At 36.1% G+C, this 15,208-nt stretch overlaps 2 protein-coding genes across 2 annotated transcripts; both read right to left on the reverse strand.

Moving 5' to 3' along the window:
- Window positions 1–2,616: 2,616 nt before the first annotated feature.
- On the reverse strand, window positions 2,617–4,419 carry LOC130728424 (trihelix transcription factor ENAP1-like). The gene has a single exon (XM_057579888.1). The coding sequence runs from the start codon at window positions 3,826–3,828 to the stop codon at window positions 2,842–2,844; it is 987 nt and encodes a 328-aa protein (XP_057435871.1). The 5' UTR covers window positions 3,829–4,419; the 3' UTR covers window positions 2,617–2,841.
- Window positions 4,420–8,073: 3,654 nt separating this feature from the next.
- Window positions 8,074–13,864, reverse strand: LOC130728425 (uncharacterized). The gene is made up of 5 exons (XM_057579889.1): window positions 13,266–13,864; window positions 11,505–11,603; window positions 11,157–11,201; window positions 10,152–10,289; window positions 8,074–9,002 (listed from the first exon to the last, which is right to left on the reverse strand). The coding sequence occupies exons 1-5, from the start codon at window positions 13,665–13,667 to the stop codon at window positions 8,670–8,672; spliced, it is 1,017 nt and encodes a 338-aa protein (XP_057435872.1). The 5' UTR covers window positions 13,668–13,864; the 3' UTR covers window positions 8,074–8,669.
- Between the last annotated feature and the right edge of the window lie 1,344 nt (window positions 13,865–15,208).

Here is a 15,208-nt window from a genome sequence, read left to right on the forward strand (position 1 = left end):
TTTTTATTAGGTATGAACGTCATACCATGTGTCAAACAATCAATGATCCTAAAAGCTTAAACTGTTGGTAAATGTTACATGAATAATTTTATATTATATTCTAACATATGTTCCCTACCATATGTTTTAATTTAACTTCTTATTAGAAGAATTGAGGTCTGTAAGGATTGAACTTTGTACCGCTTAGTCATAGAGGCTCTATCTAGAATTGAAGGTTGAATGATACAAAAATTTGATAGGCTTGATAAGAGGATATCCAATGTTGAAACCAAGATTGAGACAAAAATTGACTAAGTGAGTATAATTAGGGTGAAAAATATTCAAAGCTTCACTAAAGGTTTTGGAAAAATCAAGTCTCTCTTCTAGTAAAACATGCACAATCTTTCCAAGGCATACGGAAACTAACTTTACTCAACGTGCAAATGCTAAAGCCATGAAGAGTGGAGTGAATTTCGAAGATATTAAAAGTGATCAGTAGAATGACATGGTTGATCCTGCTAAGTTCACCATACCTTGTGGGATTGGCCCCTTCAAGTTCTCTAGTGCTTTATGTGATCTCAAACTTGATGTTAATCTCATGTCATTGGCACTAAGCAAATCACTAAAATAGTGGATTATGAACCTCCCAAGATAACTCTACACGAGGAAGATGATTCAGTAAGACACTCAATGCGGGTCTTAAAAGGATGTCCATGTGAAGATTGGTAGTTAATTATTTGGTTTTGGTGAATTTTGTAGTTTTAAACAAACATGATGACCTGAACCTATCATTTATTCCGGGGAAATCTTTCATTTTTTTATAGGCAAATTTTAATGGTTAGTAATGCCAGTAAATTAGTTCATTCGTCAGGATTTAAACCCTAACCCCTTTTACCCTTAATTTCCTTCCAACCCTTATATTCTCTAACTCTTACCACTTGAACTAACCCTTGACAACTGAGGAAACCTTGCATATGTAGCTACTATCGGGATGATGATTTATGTTAAAAGGGAGAGGATTTCCTTCACCATAGGTGAGGGACCTCTATACTAAACCTACTTCCATAAATAGAGGAGGAAGAAGACACAAGTAAGGGGAGAATTATTAGTCATGATCCTTTATCCCTTCACATTGTTGTGATTTGAGGAAGAAATCTGACTTGTCTAGATAAATCAAAGAGATTCAAGCTCATTGACTTAAAATGATCGCTTTGTGGATGGCAAGGCAACCCATGTTCATTTTTATAGCTTTCTAGTATCTTTGATTTTTGTTTCTAATTTTCTTAGGATTTAGCAAGACTATGTGAAGTTTCTATGCAAGTGGTCCGCGGGGTGACAATGTGGGCATCGGCCGAACCTCACAGCCAACCCTAACTAAATTTTACTCACTCCCTCCCACTTTCAACTTCAACCTCTTCCATATGCTCCATTGTGAAACCTAAGAGCTAACCTTACAAGGCACGTATCTTTCTCGCCTCTGCCATTTAGCAAACAAGACCATTGTACTCCATTTAGCATTCTGCACAAAACTCACTGATCAAAATGTCAAATGCCAACTTTTTTATTTTTACTTCATCCACAGTACCCATTCACCCTCATATCCCTACCCTTGCACTTTTATTTTGCTTTTCTTTTTTATTACATTGTCTGTACTGTGTTGTCTAGTCTTGTTGATTTTTTACTTTTTACCTGTGCAGATACATGGTTTCCAAACGGCAACGTTCACCAGCTTCCCAACAAGTTCCTACACAAACTAGGGGCAACCTTCATCAGCTTCCCAACCAGTTCCTACAACATTTTACTAGAAGGCATGCTTACAACTGTAAATGTTGCAAAACCTGCTTCTGAGCATGTGTGAGAAATGTGATGCAACATACAATGTATTAATTACACCATTCAATGTCATAATGCAAATTCATTCTTTTGCCATCTGTTACTATACGGCATGCTTACAATTGCTAATGTTGCAAAAAACCTGATTTTCAGCATGTGTGGGAACTGTTATGCAATAATATCATGTACACCATCCATCATTCAATGTCATAATACAAATTCATTCTTTTACCATATAAGATGACTATAAATCATGCTAAATTGACAGAACATGACGTGGTCTGGGACTTCTTAAAAGACAATTTCAACCAGAACAAATTAGCATCATTTCCCAAAACACCATAGGATTTTATTAAGAACACATTAACTAAAAATCCACTAGAAAACGACAGAAAACATCAGACACACAGAAAATTTGTTGGCATCACACAGGGCTAGCCTCAGATTCTCTTTACAAATCTCTAATCTTAACTAAATTGCTGAAATTGTTAAAATGAAATCATGACACTTTACTACCATCACACATGACAAATGGTCTTAGCAAAACACAACAGCAGAACTTTGTCTCAATCACATTGCTGACATTGTTAAAATGAAATCTTCAGCACTTTTCTACCATCACACATGACAAATGGTCTCAGCAAAACACAACAGCTAAACTATGTCTCCCCCACCTGGGTATAGATATGCCAACTTAACCAAGCACTGAAATCATGATTTCGACAAAACTGTGTTCACTGAGTTAAATAATTTCAATTAAAATACAAGGTAGTGACACTGACACCACATGATTAACATTTAACATTAGAAAAATCAGATACTATAAAAGCTAAATTCACAGTTCACACAACATATGATCCTAAAAAGTACCAAAAATTACCCATGAAAATATAGAAAGAAAGTAGCAGATCACAGTATATAGCAACAATATCACACTACCTAAAACAAAAACTGAACACTAGTGAACATCATTTTAGGGAGAAAAATCACAGAAAATCGAAGAAACTTTCGATTTCGATTATTATTTAGCTATTGTTCAGAGGGTGATGCTACCGGGTTACCCTTTTTCTTCTTCTGCTTCTCAGAAACAGCTTTGGCGAAAGCCTCCACGATCCTCTGCTGCGATTCCAGGATCATCTCAGTGCGCTTCATCTCCATATCCATTCGCATTTGCTCGATCTCCTTCGCCATCTCCATCTTCATCTGCTCCATCCTCACGAACCCATCTCGCAAAACCTTGATCGCACTCACCATTTCCCCAACCGGGTCTCTCTCCCTCTTGTTACCCGACCCGAATTGCCTCTCCTTCACACCCCTGTTTCCGCCGTTAGCAAACCCTCGCGAACCCGAATCGGAGGGGTTGTTCATCTTCTGGTTCCCGAAAAGCTTCGATCCGGGTTGCGCAACGCTAACCCCGGTTGGGATCCGGATACGAAACCCGCCGCCGCCGCCGCTACCACCCATTCCGTTGCGGTAGAATTTGTCAAGGCTCCTCGTGTTGGAACCCCCGTTTTTGAATTCTTCATAAATCTCGTCGTCGTCGAGATCTTCAGGATCATCGAGGTGGTTGTTGTTGTTGTTGGAGAGAGGTTCAGGTTTCGGAGGCGATGGCCCTTTCTCCATGGAATCCATGGATTTGAAGTGCACCCACGACGAGGAGGCGCGTGAGCGCGGCACAGGGAGAGATCGGAGGCGCTGCATCTCAGATCTGTAGCGTTTACGGAGCTTCTCCATCTTGTGGCGGCACTGGACGGAGGTTTTCGGCGGGAGGGAGGCGTTAGGGCAGCGTTCGGCCACGGTGTCGGCAACCTCCTGCCAGTGGGTGGATTTGAGGTTGGTGCGGCCGAGGGAGTACCACTTCTCGCGGTAGGCGTCGATGAGGGCGGCGGTTTCAGGGTCGCCCCAGCAGGGAGGAGGGAGGCGGCGGGAGGAGGTGGCGGGTGGGGGAGGAGCCGGGAGAGGGAGGGGAACGGCGGAAGGTGGGTTGGAGTCGGTGGGGGAAGAAGGGGAAGCCATGGTGGAGGCGCAGGATAGGAGAGAGATTGGAGTTTTAGGTTATAGGAGGAGGAGGAGGAGGTTAAGGTGGCGTAGAATAGCAAAAGGGGGTGAATGTTAAGGTGGTGGTGGGTGGAAGAGGAAAAGAGAGAGTGAGTGTGGTTGTGGTGGTGGAGAGAGAAAAGTGGTGATGTTGGGATAATGATAAGGAAGGGGGGTTGGGTTGGGGTGGTGGGAGGGATGTGCGGCTGGATTAAGTGACGTGGGTGGATGAGGAGGCCACCACCGCTTAGGTGAGAGGGAGGGTGGGCTAACGTGCGCCGAGGGTGGGAGAGGTCCACCTCTGACTTTGCCCATGACCAAATCCAAATCAAAATACCTTATCATCATCAAATCAAACTATCTATCATCAAAATCAAATTCAAATTCAAATTCAAAATTTGTTTGTTGTTGTGGTTGTCTTGGGTTTGAGAGAGGCTAAGGTGTTTCATTAAAGTTACCCACCGCCAAGAGGGGAGTGGAATGGGGAGTAGTGTTGTGGGGTGGTTTTTATTTAATTTTTTAAAATTTGGGTTTTGGAGATAGTGTTTGGGATTAGTTCATGAATCAACATTTTTAATGGGGGGTTTGTTTTGGTTTTTGCCTTTTTGGTGATGGTGTGATGGCAATAGAGGCTTGGTTTGACCGAGAGGAGGGACAAAAATTGGTGTGGTGTGGTGCGGTGCTATTATTAGTGGTGGAAGAAGGAAAATGACATTGCAATGGGATTTATGGATATGTGGTTGTTCATATCATAGACAATCCACCGACATAAAATTGAAGAAAGGAGAATTGAATAATAAAAATGTTAGGTGATATGAGGGAGATAAAAGAGTGACATAGAAAGAAATGATGAATAGAAATAGCATAAATAAATAAAAAGTTTCGCATTTATTGGAGAGAGAAAACTAAAAAATAAAAAGTTTCGCATTTATTGGAGAGAGAAAACTAAAAAAAGATGAGAAGGTGCATCTGCACCCATCATAAAATGTGTTACACTATATTTGTTGGAAGAGAATTAAGAGTTATGATATATATACCTCTTCACTCCTTTTTCACCTTCATTTCTATCTATTTTTCTTTTTTCTATCAATCAAATCATCTATCACATCTTTACTTTCTTTCTCCTTTCTTCCTATCTCTCTCTTCCTCTACCTCTCCACACATTATTTTTTAGGTGTGAAAATATAATTATTGGATAATTAAATAAGAGAGAAATACTGGGAGAGAGATAGAGAGAACAGAGGGTAAAACCTCTCTTGTTTGGTGCAAGAGAGGGGTTGCAAGGTGGATTCAACACTTTTTTGCCGTCTTTTCCTCATTAAAAAGAGATATGGTTATGTGTGTTACTCTTCTTTTTACCAAAGCATGTTTCTTTAAATTGTCGGAAAATTTGCAAAGTTGAATAAGATTGTTTTTCAATACAAATAGTAATTTTCTCTCTTTCTCTTTTCAATATCATATCAAATAACCTTTAAAATTCAATCTATTTCTCACTTTTTTCTCTCTACTCATCCTCTCTCTTTCTCTCTTTTCTATCTCTCTTCCAAACAGTTCAATATTTTGTTTGAATGTAGAGGTGAAAATAAAAGAAATGAATATAAGAGGAATGAACATAATAGGAATGAATATAAGAGGAAAGAATATAAAATGATAGAATATAAAAAGAGAATGAGGTTTTTTTTAAGTTGTTTGGATTGAAAATGAGTATTGATATAATTATGATTATTATTTGACCCTTCAAATTATTATTTCAATATATATTTTATATTATAAATAAATTTATAATTATAATATTTAACAATGAACTATTGTAATGGCATCCCATTTCCAGCTATTAAAAGTTAACATATTCTTCCTTTTTTTTCTTAAAAAATAAAAGGTCTTATGCTTAAAAATATTTTATAAAAAGACCTTTAAAACAAATTATTGTTAGATGCCTAATAAATGTCGATCAGAGTGGTTGTTTGTACCATTGAGATTAACAGTTCAATCGTTAGGAGGTGCACTATTTGGTGATGTTTGATATTTATCACACTTAGGTGGAACATGATTGCGTCAGATAGAATATATGTAGTTTTAAAAATATTACTGGATAGTATGTTAATAAAAAAAAATTCCTTCCTCTTCTAACCAAAAAATGTTAATAAAAAATTATAATTAAGAAATAGTATTAAATAATTAATAAAAATAGTAAAATGAATAGTATAAGGGAAAATTGCAACAACCTCCCCCGAGGTTTATCATTATTGCGCTGACATCCCCTCTATTAGTTAATAAGACACTATCCGCCATTATTTTATTGAAAGCATTACACTAACCTCCCATGAGGTTTATTATCATTGCATCAACTTCCCCTAAGATCTATGTTTATAACACTCACCACCCTTCTGTTTTCCTAAATGATATATGAAAGAATGGAGGTTCGTGAATTTTGCAAACTAGATGAGAGATCTGCGGGGTGAGGTGAATGCAGTTACCCAATAATATAATTATGTAACTCTTGCAAACGGCGGTGCTATCCTGCTATGTCCTCATATCAGAGCTTGTAAAATGCCGCAAATGTTTTTAACAAAGGAGCTATGATATATACACACCTCTTCACTCCTTTTCCACCTTCATTTTCTATTATTTCTCTTTTTTCTATCAATCAAATCATCTATCACATCTTTACTTTATCTCTCCTTTCTTCATATCTCTCTTCTTCTACCTCTCCACATCTAAAAAATGAGGTGTGAAGAAATAATTATTCCTATAAGTGATTTCAATTTATTCTAACCAAACAATACTTATTTTTTAAACTTACTTTTACGCATCATTCTCAAATACAATTGTCACTAAATTTTGCTTATGGTGGTGACTCATAGAATGATGAATCACACTTCATACTCAATATTTTTATCTAATTTGACATTGTGAGATCCACTTATGTACATAACTCAATCATTGCCATTAAATTTTGCTTATGTATTTCACATGTGTTTCTCATATGCAAAGTTTAGGTAGCATTGAGTTGTGCATATAGGTGGATCGCATTGTGCGAAATTAAATAAAAAAACCAAAAAAGTAAGGGTGATTCATCATTGTGTGATTCCCTGTAAGTAAAACTTAATTAATGGCAAATACTAAAACATATAATAATGTATATTTTCAGGAACAGTTTTTAGTTAGAGCAATCATTAACTTAGAGCAATAATTAACCTTTTTATTATATAATTTTGGTTATTTTGCAATACAAATTTATATTAAGACTAGTCTGATTATTCAAATTATATTTATTTTAAACCATTTATCAACCAAATCTAGTTCTTGACTTATTGAAATTTCAAAAAACTCTAACAGATATTTGGCATTGGATAAACAACTAATCCCAACAATTACTTTTTCCAAGTGTAACAACAAAAAATCCCAACAATTTTCTCATCTAAACAAATATTTTTGAATCTAACTGAACGAGGGATAACAGCATAAGAGAAGTAGACAATGAGAAAAGTGTGGACCAAAGACAATGAAAAAAGTGAAACTACTCAAAAACAATAAAATTATATTGTTAAGGATTATTTTTATCACAGTTGATTTTCGCAAGAACTAACTTTTTTAATAAATAAATAAATAATAATCACACCGTTTTACACATATATTAAATCTCATCTCTTTAACTTTCCGATGTACCGAAAAAAAAATCTCATCTCTTTACTTTTTTTTATCATTGTTTAATTCTTTTATTTTATTATAAAGTGCTTAGATTAGTATATATCTATAATTTTCCGATGAAGCAAAAAAAAATTAGTATATATCTATTAAACTCACTTATGAATTAACCTCATTAGTCATTACACTAAGATGCACAATTTTAGAAGTTTACAAACACCTCCAAGCTAATTAATAATTGCAAGTTTTCGAACTGGATCAGAAGCTACCAGGTAAGAGAAAAAGTTCTGAAATTTAAGCCCAAATTTTATCACTGAACTTTCTAAAATGCATTTACAAAAATTGAAGGTGCACCAAGAAACAAATAAAACTGTATCTAAAACTAGAAAAATTTAATTGACCAAAAAAAAAAAAAAAAAAAAAAAAAAAAAAAAAAAAACTAGAAAAATTTATTGACCAAAAAAAAAAAAAAAAAAACTAGAAAAATTTAATCAATAGTATAAACAGTTATGCACAGAAATTCAAACACATTTCTCCATCTTGCCTTGTATGTATTTTCAATTTTAATTTAATAATGATGGGGCAATATGAGAAACCTAATAGTTCTTAAACATAAATTAGAAACTACTGCAAAATACACCATGAAAATCCTTTTTTGAATGAGAGGGATATGAAGACTAAGACTAAAAGAATACACCACACAACTTCTGCATTGAGCATACAACCAAGTCAATTATATTCTATATCTTATCCCCACATCTTAATAAGTAAATCAAGAAATATCCACTAATTTGTATCCTCAAGCTTGTATCTTTGTAAATGGATGTCCTTTCTTTTACCCTTTCTTGTACATCTATACAGGAAAAGGAGAAAAATATAAAACAAAAGAATCAGAAATATCCTCAAAGTCATATACCTACCAAACTACTTGTGTTCTTTGAAATAACACCAGCTACAAATTTGGTGCCGGAATATCTGCATGATTCAAATCCCTTCAAGCACGTAGAGAAGTAACTTGAGACCGTGATCCATTTATGTAATGCCTTGATAGATTGAAACCAGTATCATTTGATAAAGGAACTGGTAAAGTTTTGTTACAATGAACAAATGGAATCAAGATATAACAGTTTCTGCACCTCAATTGATCTAGAGCTTCATATAGATTTGAGGATTTAAGACTCTGTGTAAATCCTCCGAAACCGTAATGAAAGTGGGCTCTCCAAGATAGAGACATCAATATTACTCAAAACCTCTGATTTAGTTGGAAGCTGAGCAATTTTCTCTAAAATTTCCATATCTTCAGATAGAACAGAGCCAAACACAGTATATGCATTTCTCCATTCCTTGTGATTTGCGAGGCTTATGAAGAATTCTGGACCAGAACCAACCCATGCAACAGACCCTCTCCTTATGGAAGGACAGTGTTCTTTTGGAATATCCTTGAATATAGAGCCATGGGATTCAAGTGTTCCTTGAATTAGTGCAAAAGGAGGACCAAATGGAGCCTGCATTAACATTCATATTCAAAAACATATCACATATAGAGGTCAATAAATCAATAACCAGAAGGTAAGTTATACAAAAGTTGAACATAAGAACAAGGCATCTAGCACGGGATATGTTTCCCCAGTCCAGAGACAGACTTTAAAAAATTCAGAAGAAAAAAGATAAGACGTAAATGAAGCAGGCGCAGGCACATGATGAGACCAGTACCGTGTGAGGAAGCCTCAAAAGTGAGAGCAATATTTTGGTCCTCCTATAGTACCGAAGGCGGCACTGTTCATTCTCCCCCAAACGTTCAGTTTTATTCTATTTTAAATTTAAAAAACTTCAAAAAAAAAAGGAAAAACTAACCCATTCATGGGACAAGTGTCAATAGTGGGGTACATATGATAGGAACCAGCCAAAGAAGAAGAAAGAAAACACTGATATCATTGATGTAACACCCAAGTTATTCGACAGAACCTGGACTCTCCCTATTCCCAATTACAAATGATCCAACAGATACCCCTACTCTCACTAAACTATTATTTATATTTCACAACTACTGAAACTCCCTAAAACTAACTAAACTTTAACAAACTAAACTATTAACCGGCTAAACGATTGGAGTAGCTATCAACATACTACAAGAATATTTCAGATTTTTTCCAATAGTGGAGCCACTAGATTTTCTTTGTCCCCCTTTTATTTTCTTCTTTAGGGCTTGTAAAGAAGAACAAAGGCCACATTGCCACAAAGTGTTGAGAGTAAAAATTATATGCAAAGCAGTAAAACAAAGAAACCAAAACATATATAATTCGAACAAATATTGATGTAGAGAAATGGGGAAAAACAAAAAGAATTAAAATCATTTAAATTGAAAATAGGATAACCAGAATTCAGCATTTGGAGTATAATTACTAAGCCTGCGGTTTAAAAATCTTCGATGTGTTTTTCTTTGGCAAGTGGTAAATATTAAACTAGAACTACAGTAGTACTTAAACTGGCTTAACTGCAATCTTCAAAACAAGTTCACAGTAAAAAACTGAAATGAAGCAAAGATAAAAATATGATTCTGGACATTTTCTTTCAAGATAGACCAGGTTTCTTCTACAATGTCCACATAATAGATATGCACGATTAAGAATAACAATTAACATAATGAACCTCACCTTCTTTATATGGTTTCCTTCTGAGTCCCAAAAGTTTCCCCGGCTTTCAGCACGATAAATCTGGCAACCAACACAATGAGGCAATGCCAACAGCTCAAGAATGTAGGCAACAGACTCTGGAGAACACTCAGGCAAAAGCTGTAGGAAGGAATGTTCATAAAAGGGTTGTTAGGAAATGACATTCATCTTTGACTCTAGTAAAATAGAGGAACACTACTCAGCGTGCTCCATTCAAAAGTAGATGGGAACTGGATGGGAATGAAAAATTAAGTTAAATTAAATTAGCTCTCACTATATGGTGGTGAGAACACATTCCTTCGATTTCCTCATTTCAATATATCTACTTAGCAACTAGATGAACTTTAGATTATCATAAACCAGTAAGCATTCAAATCATTATATCCTGATGCTGGTCATGACATAGCATTACAAGTCATATTAAGCAGCATGATTAATACCTAGAGAAGACACACAAGGGTAGAGCCAGAAGTAGAGTTCAAACCTAAACACCACCCTCCAACACTAAAGGGAAGTATGAGGACAAGATGCTAATATTTTCAATATATTCAGCTAAAACTACGGCTTAGTAAAATTTATACCAACCTAGCCTTGAGTCACCTCTTGTCTTTCTCTATTGAAACTTGCATTCTAATACAATATTGAACTTGTGCCAGACTATAGGTGAAAACAAAGAAAAAAAGCTAATCAACCAAACAAAAGCATGAGCTAAAAGCTCAGAAAAGTTTTTTTATATGTAAGTGAGGCATCTGTCTCTCTCCTTCTAACACATACATGCACGACTGCACGTATGTATCGAGAAGCAAATAACCAATCTACTAATAGTTGTATGAGTTCCACAAACACTGGGCATTCCACATTTGCTGGATTAAACATTAACGAAATAGACAATAGAAAGATGATAAAATGCAAGACATGATCTGCAAATTGGATAAAAATAACCAAGATAAAAGAAAGCAATGAGAAGATAAATATAGAAATGCTTACTTTCATTCGAAGAATTCCATAGTCAGTTTCCAGACCAACAATTCCCTAAAAGTAAAAATGTATAATCAAAACAAAGAATTAGAAAAACTAAAAGACATATATAACAATCATAGTAGCTTAAAGATGAGCACAGAATACAAGTATATTTCAAATATATTTTGAGCACATTACAGTGTACATAAAGCATTGCTAGTCTTACACATTAAATACATTTATGGAGAGAAAGATGATATGAATCTTATAATATGAAGACTTCAAGATCATGAAAACACAAAATTCATTTTTATGAATTCAGTTCTTAAAATGAAGCAATTCCAAGAACTAATTATGATAATATATTATTCCTACCTCTCCCTTGTCAAAGACAAACCCAGAAGTCCACATAACTTTATCTCCCGAGTCTCGTCGATCAGGGTTTAAAGCATCTTTTTGTCGTTTTAACCAACACTGAAATGAGAACATGTAATAATATAAGATTAGGATAAAGTACATCTAAGATTTATGCCTAAAGGACAGGAGTACCTTAACAATTGTACATTTCAAGCAATAATAAACTACTCCAGCCAAAATACCATGTATTTACAATGACAGTACTATGATGCCAAACCAAAATTCCAAATCAAGATATAATCATAACCAATTCATGGGTATAATTCAGTTAAAGCACAAAGGCATTAAGCCACCTAGATTAATATCTATCAAAAAAGATCTGAATGATGGTCTCTGCAAGTCCACTATGTGTCAAGTATCCAAAAAACAGAACAATGTACATCTGGTTGACTAAGAACCAACTGGCAAGTAGGAAAAAATTAAAGGCATTAATATTAATAAGAAAGGTAGGTTTTAGGCTCATATACTGACCAATTTAAGCATCTTCAGAGGGAAAATACTTTGGAGAAATATTCCAGTAAATTAAATCTTTTACGCGTTTTTGGTAATAAATGAATCTATACAAAATGGAACTACAACCTCGTGTTCATTTATGATAATGTTAATTAATCAAGCAAACAAGCAATGTAAGTCAGCCACTTAGGCTATGTTTGGATACCCGTTTGCAGTGGCACCAATGCAAACATGCATTAGCACTCACTTCGAGACAAAAGTGAACTTACTCTTCTTAAGGATTTGGATGAAAGTCCATTTACATTATACTCAACTGGTGCTCTGGTGTTCAAACACGTAGTTATATGTTAGCAAGAGATCGTTGGTATCAAAGATCACCAGGTTCAGGTGTGCTTAGACAAACATAACTTAATACATCCTTATACCTTCCCCCTAATTATTCCATTTTATTCCTGCCAAGCAAACTCTGATATTTGTGCTTAAGAACCGGAAGCAACATAACATATGAATTCTACTCAATATTTGTTGCATCTTAAAAATAAAACAGAACTAGATTAAGAAAATAGTACATGTTGGTTACTTGGCTCTACTATAAAGAGGGAACCAGAAAGAAACAGTGTGAAGTGTGAACACACGTTCATGTTCCATCCTGTACCCCTAACACTACTGTTCCAGCCGATTTCTAAGCCACCCAGCCTGAGAACCTCTCAGCCGCCCAAAAGACATGTTTTAAGCATTCACCATAAGGCCGGGCTGAATGACTCAGGAAGAAGCGTCCTGCCCGGCCGGCCAGCGCCTGCCCGGTCACCTGAAGACCGAGACACAACGAGCTGAGGCAGAACAGCCAAATGGCCATCTGCCCGCTCAGAAGTCCAGCTTAAAGGGGTTACCTCACACTCGCACAGACAACCACGAGCACCGACCTACAAATACATGCTATATCGTTCATTTACATAACACACTATTCATTCTTAGCATTTACACTTGAGTTCTTAATGAGCTCATCACTGCAGTAACAAGCATATTTTAAATTGTTGTTGCAGTAGTGGTAACGCGGTGATCCTTAAAATTGCAGGTAATTACAAACAAATGCGGTTACAATTGCGATCATGATGCTGTTGCAGGACTCAGAAAACATAATATTACTGCCATAATTATGGAAACAAGATTCATAAGAAACACAAAATCCTGGACCCTAAATAAAATTTTAGATACCATCAAGCATAGTGATAAAACAATGAGAGATGGCAGAATTTACAACAGTACCTCACCAAATCTAGGTCCACACGCCTCTCTATCTCCACAAAACACCCATGAATTACACACACAAGGTCCACCATCACCTTGACACATCTTCTTACAAGCCATGCAACAATCCTCTGAAGAATTAACCTTAAATTCAGCACCCCATTTCACAGCATCACCCCACAGCTCCAAATGCTCAACCCCTCTACAACATTGCCCTTCTTCTCCCCTCCCCACCACATCATCATCAACACCACCACCCTTCTCATCCAAACCCTGCATTGAAGACACAGATGCACTGCTACTCGGCCTGAAGATCACGGTGATGAAGAGATACACCGTAGAACAGGAAATTGCACCCATCAAGAAGAGGATGAGAAGCGTGAATCGACCAACATCTGAGTCATTTTGGCGACGACCCATTTGAGATTACAGAGGAATTAGGCCAAACAGAGAAATGGGGTGGCCTCTTCTTCTTCTTCTTCAACTTCATATGTCGGTGACAGGTTTATGGTATCCGACAACGACAACCACCACCTTCCTTCGTAGCTTTTCATGGTGAAACTTGTAATGCAAAGAACACAAAAGACAATGCTTCCTCAGCAAAATAGAATGATATCGACCTTTCCTCTTTTTCTTTCTCTTTTTCATTTTTTCTAAATAAAATCAAACAAATAACTAACACTAATTTGGAACCAATTGTCTATTTTAAAGTTGGGAAAAATATTAGTAAGTATTAAATATGTTAGTCCATGTAAATTGGGGTAAATTAGATTAGATTCGGTCCCTCCAAATTTTTTATTTGTAGATTTTACTTTTTAGTTATCAATGTTAATAAAATAAGTAAAGTTTGTCTTCCTCATTATAGTTCTTATGTTAAGTGATTAGCTGGTTAAGTGAATGCTTACATTTGGGTTTGCTTAAAAGTTGAAAAAAAAATAGGGAAATGTTGTGTGGCATGACTAAAATGGCCACGACAGCACATGACATGTGGTTTCTAGTTTTACAATTCAATTTTCTCTCTCCTCACCTTACGTGTATATCCAGCTGATTGGTTGATTTCAATTGTTGTGCAAGTCGTGCATGTTAACCGTCGTGCAGTATAACAATGCTCAAAAAAATAATAGGGTGTGGAATAAGGTGTGTATACGGTGGTGGTAAATGTGGATGACATTAGTGATTAGAGTATGAAAATATTCTAGGGAGTAGGAAAGGTGTATGAGTTTAAATGGTGATTTAATGTGCTAGTTTAGTATCTAAAATGCAAGTGAACTTGAGCAAAGTCGATTTGTCTTTGGGGAAGTCTCTAGGGAGGAGGATGAAGACACTTGCCGGGAGGAGGAGAGGGGGGTCAGGTTAGGGTTACTGATAAGGAGGTGAATGAGGGAGTTCAAGGTGACGATGGGGCGAATGAGGGAGTACAGGGTATTGATGGTGCCAATGAAAGTGTCAATGATAGAGTTGAAGGTGTTGAGGGGTGGAATAATTTGTTCCACCGGATATTGAAAAGAGAAGTGCTACCAACACTCTCTTTTGGCATGTAATAGATGATTGTATAAGTGAAGAGATTGAGAGTGAAAACTCTTATCCAAATTTAAGTGATGGTGGATCAAAGCCAAAATATCGATATAAGCAAGAAGAAATGACAAAGAACTCTAACTTCAAGTCGAGCTTGAAGTTCTCATCTCATAATGAATTTAAGGATGTTATCCTTAAACATTCAGTTTTAAACCGAGTTATTGTGGTTTGCAAAAATAATTGTGGTATGGTGTAAAACAATAATATTGCAAAGTCTAGGTGGGTGGCAAATGCAATTGAAAGCAGGTTCAAGGCCGCGCAAAGTGATGATCAAAGACATTATATATGAGATCAAAACAACCTACAATAATGGAATTACATGAAGGTCAACATGGAAGGCAAGACAAATGGCAAAGCAAGTTACACCAACTTTGGTGCATAGGTTT

This window comes from Lotus japonicus, chromosome 1 (assembly GCF_012489685.1).
Source record: "Lotus japonicus ecotype B-129 chromosome 1, LjGifu_v1.2".
NCBI classification, from domain to species: Eukaryota; Viridiplantae; Streptophyta; class Magnoliopsida; order Fabales; family Fabaceae; genus Lotus; species Lotus japonicus.

Coding starts and splice junctions, on each gene's coding strand:
- LOC130728424 (XM_057579888.1), bottom strand. CDS start 3,828: ATGGCTTCCCCTTCTTCCCCCACCGACTCCAACCCACCTTCCGCCGTT.
- LOC130728425 (XM_057579889.1), bottom strand. CDS start 13,667: ATGGGTCGTCGCCAAAATGACTCAGATGTTGGTCGATTCACGCTTCTC. Junction 11,202..11,504: donor TTGTCTTTGACAAGGGAGAG/GTAGGAATAATA, acceptor TTTTACTTTTAG/GGAATTGTTGGTCTGGAAAC. Junction 9,003..10,151: donor AAGGAAACCATATAAAGAAG/GTGAGGTTCATT, acceptor ATGTTAATGCAG/GCTCCATTTGGTCCTCCTTT.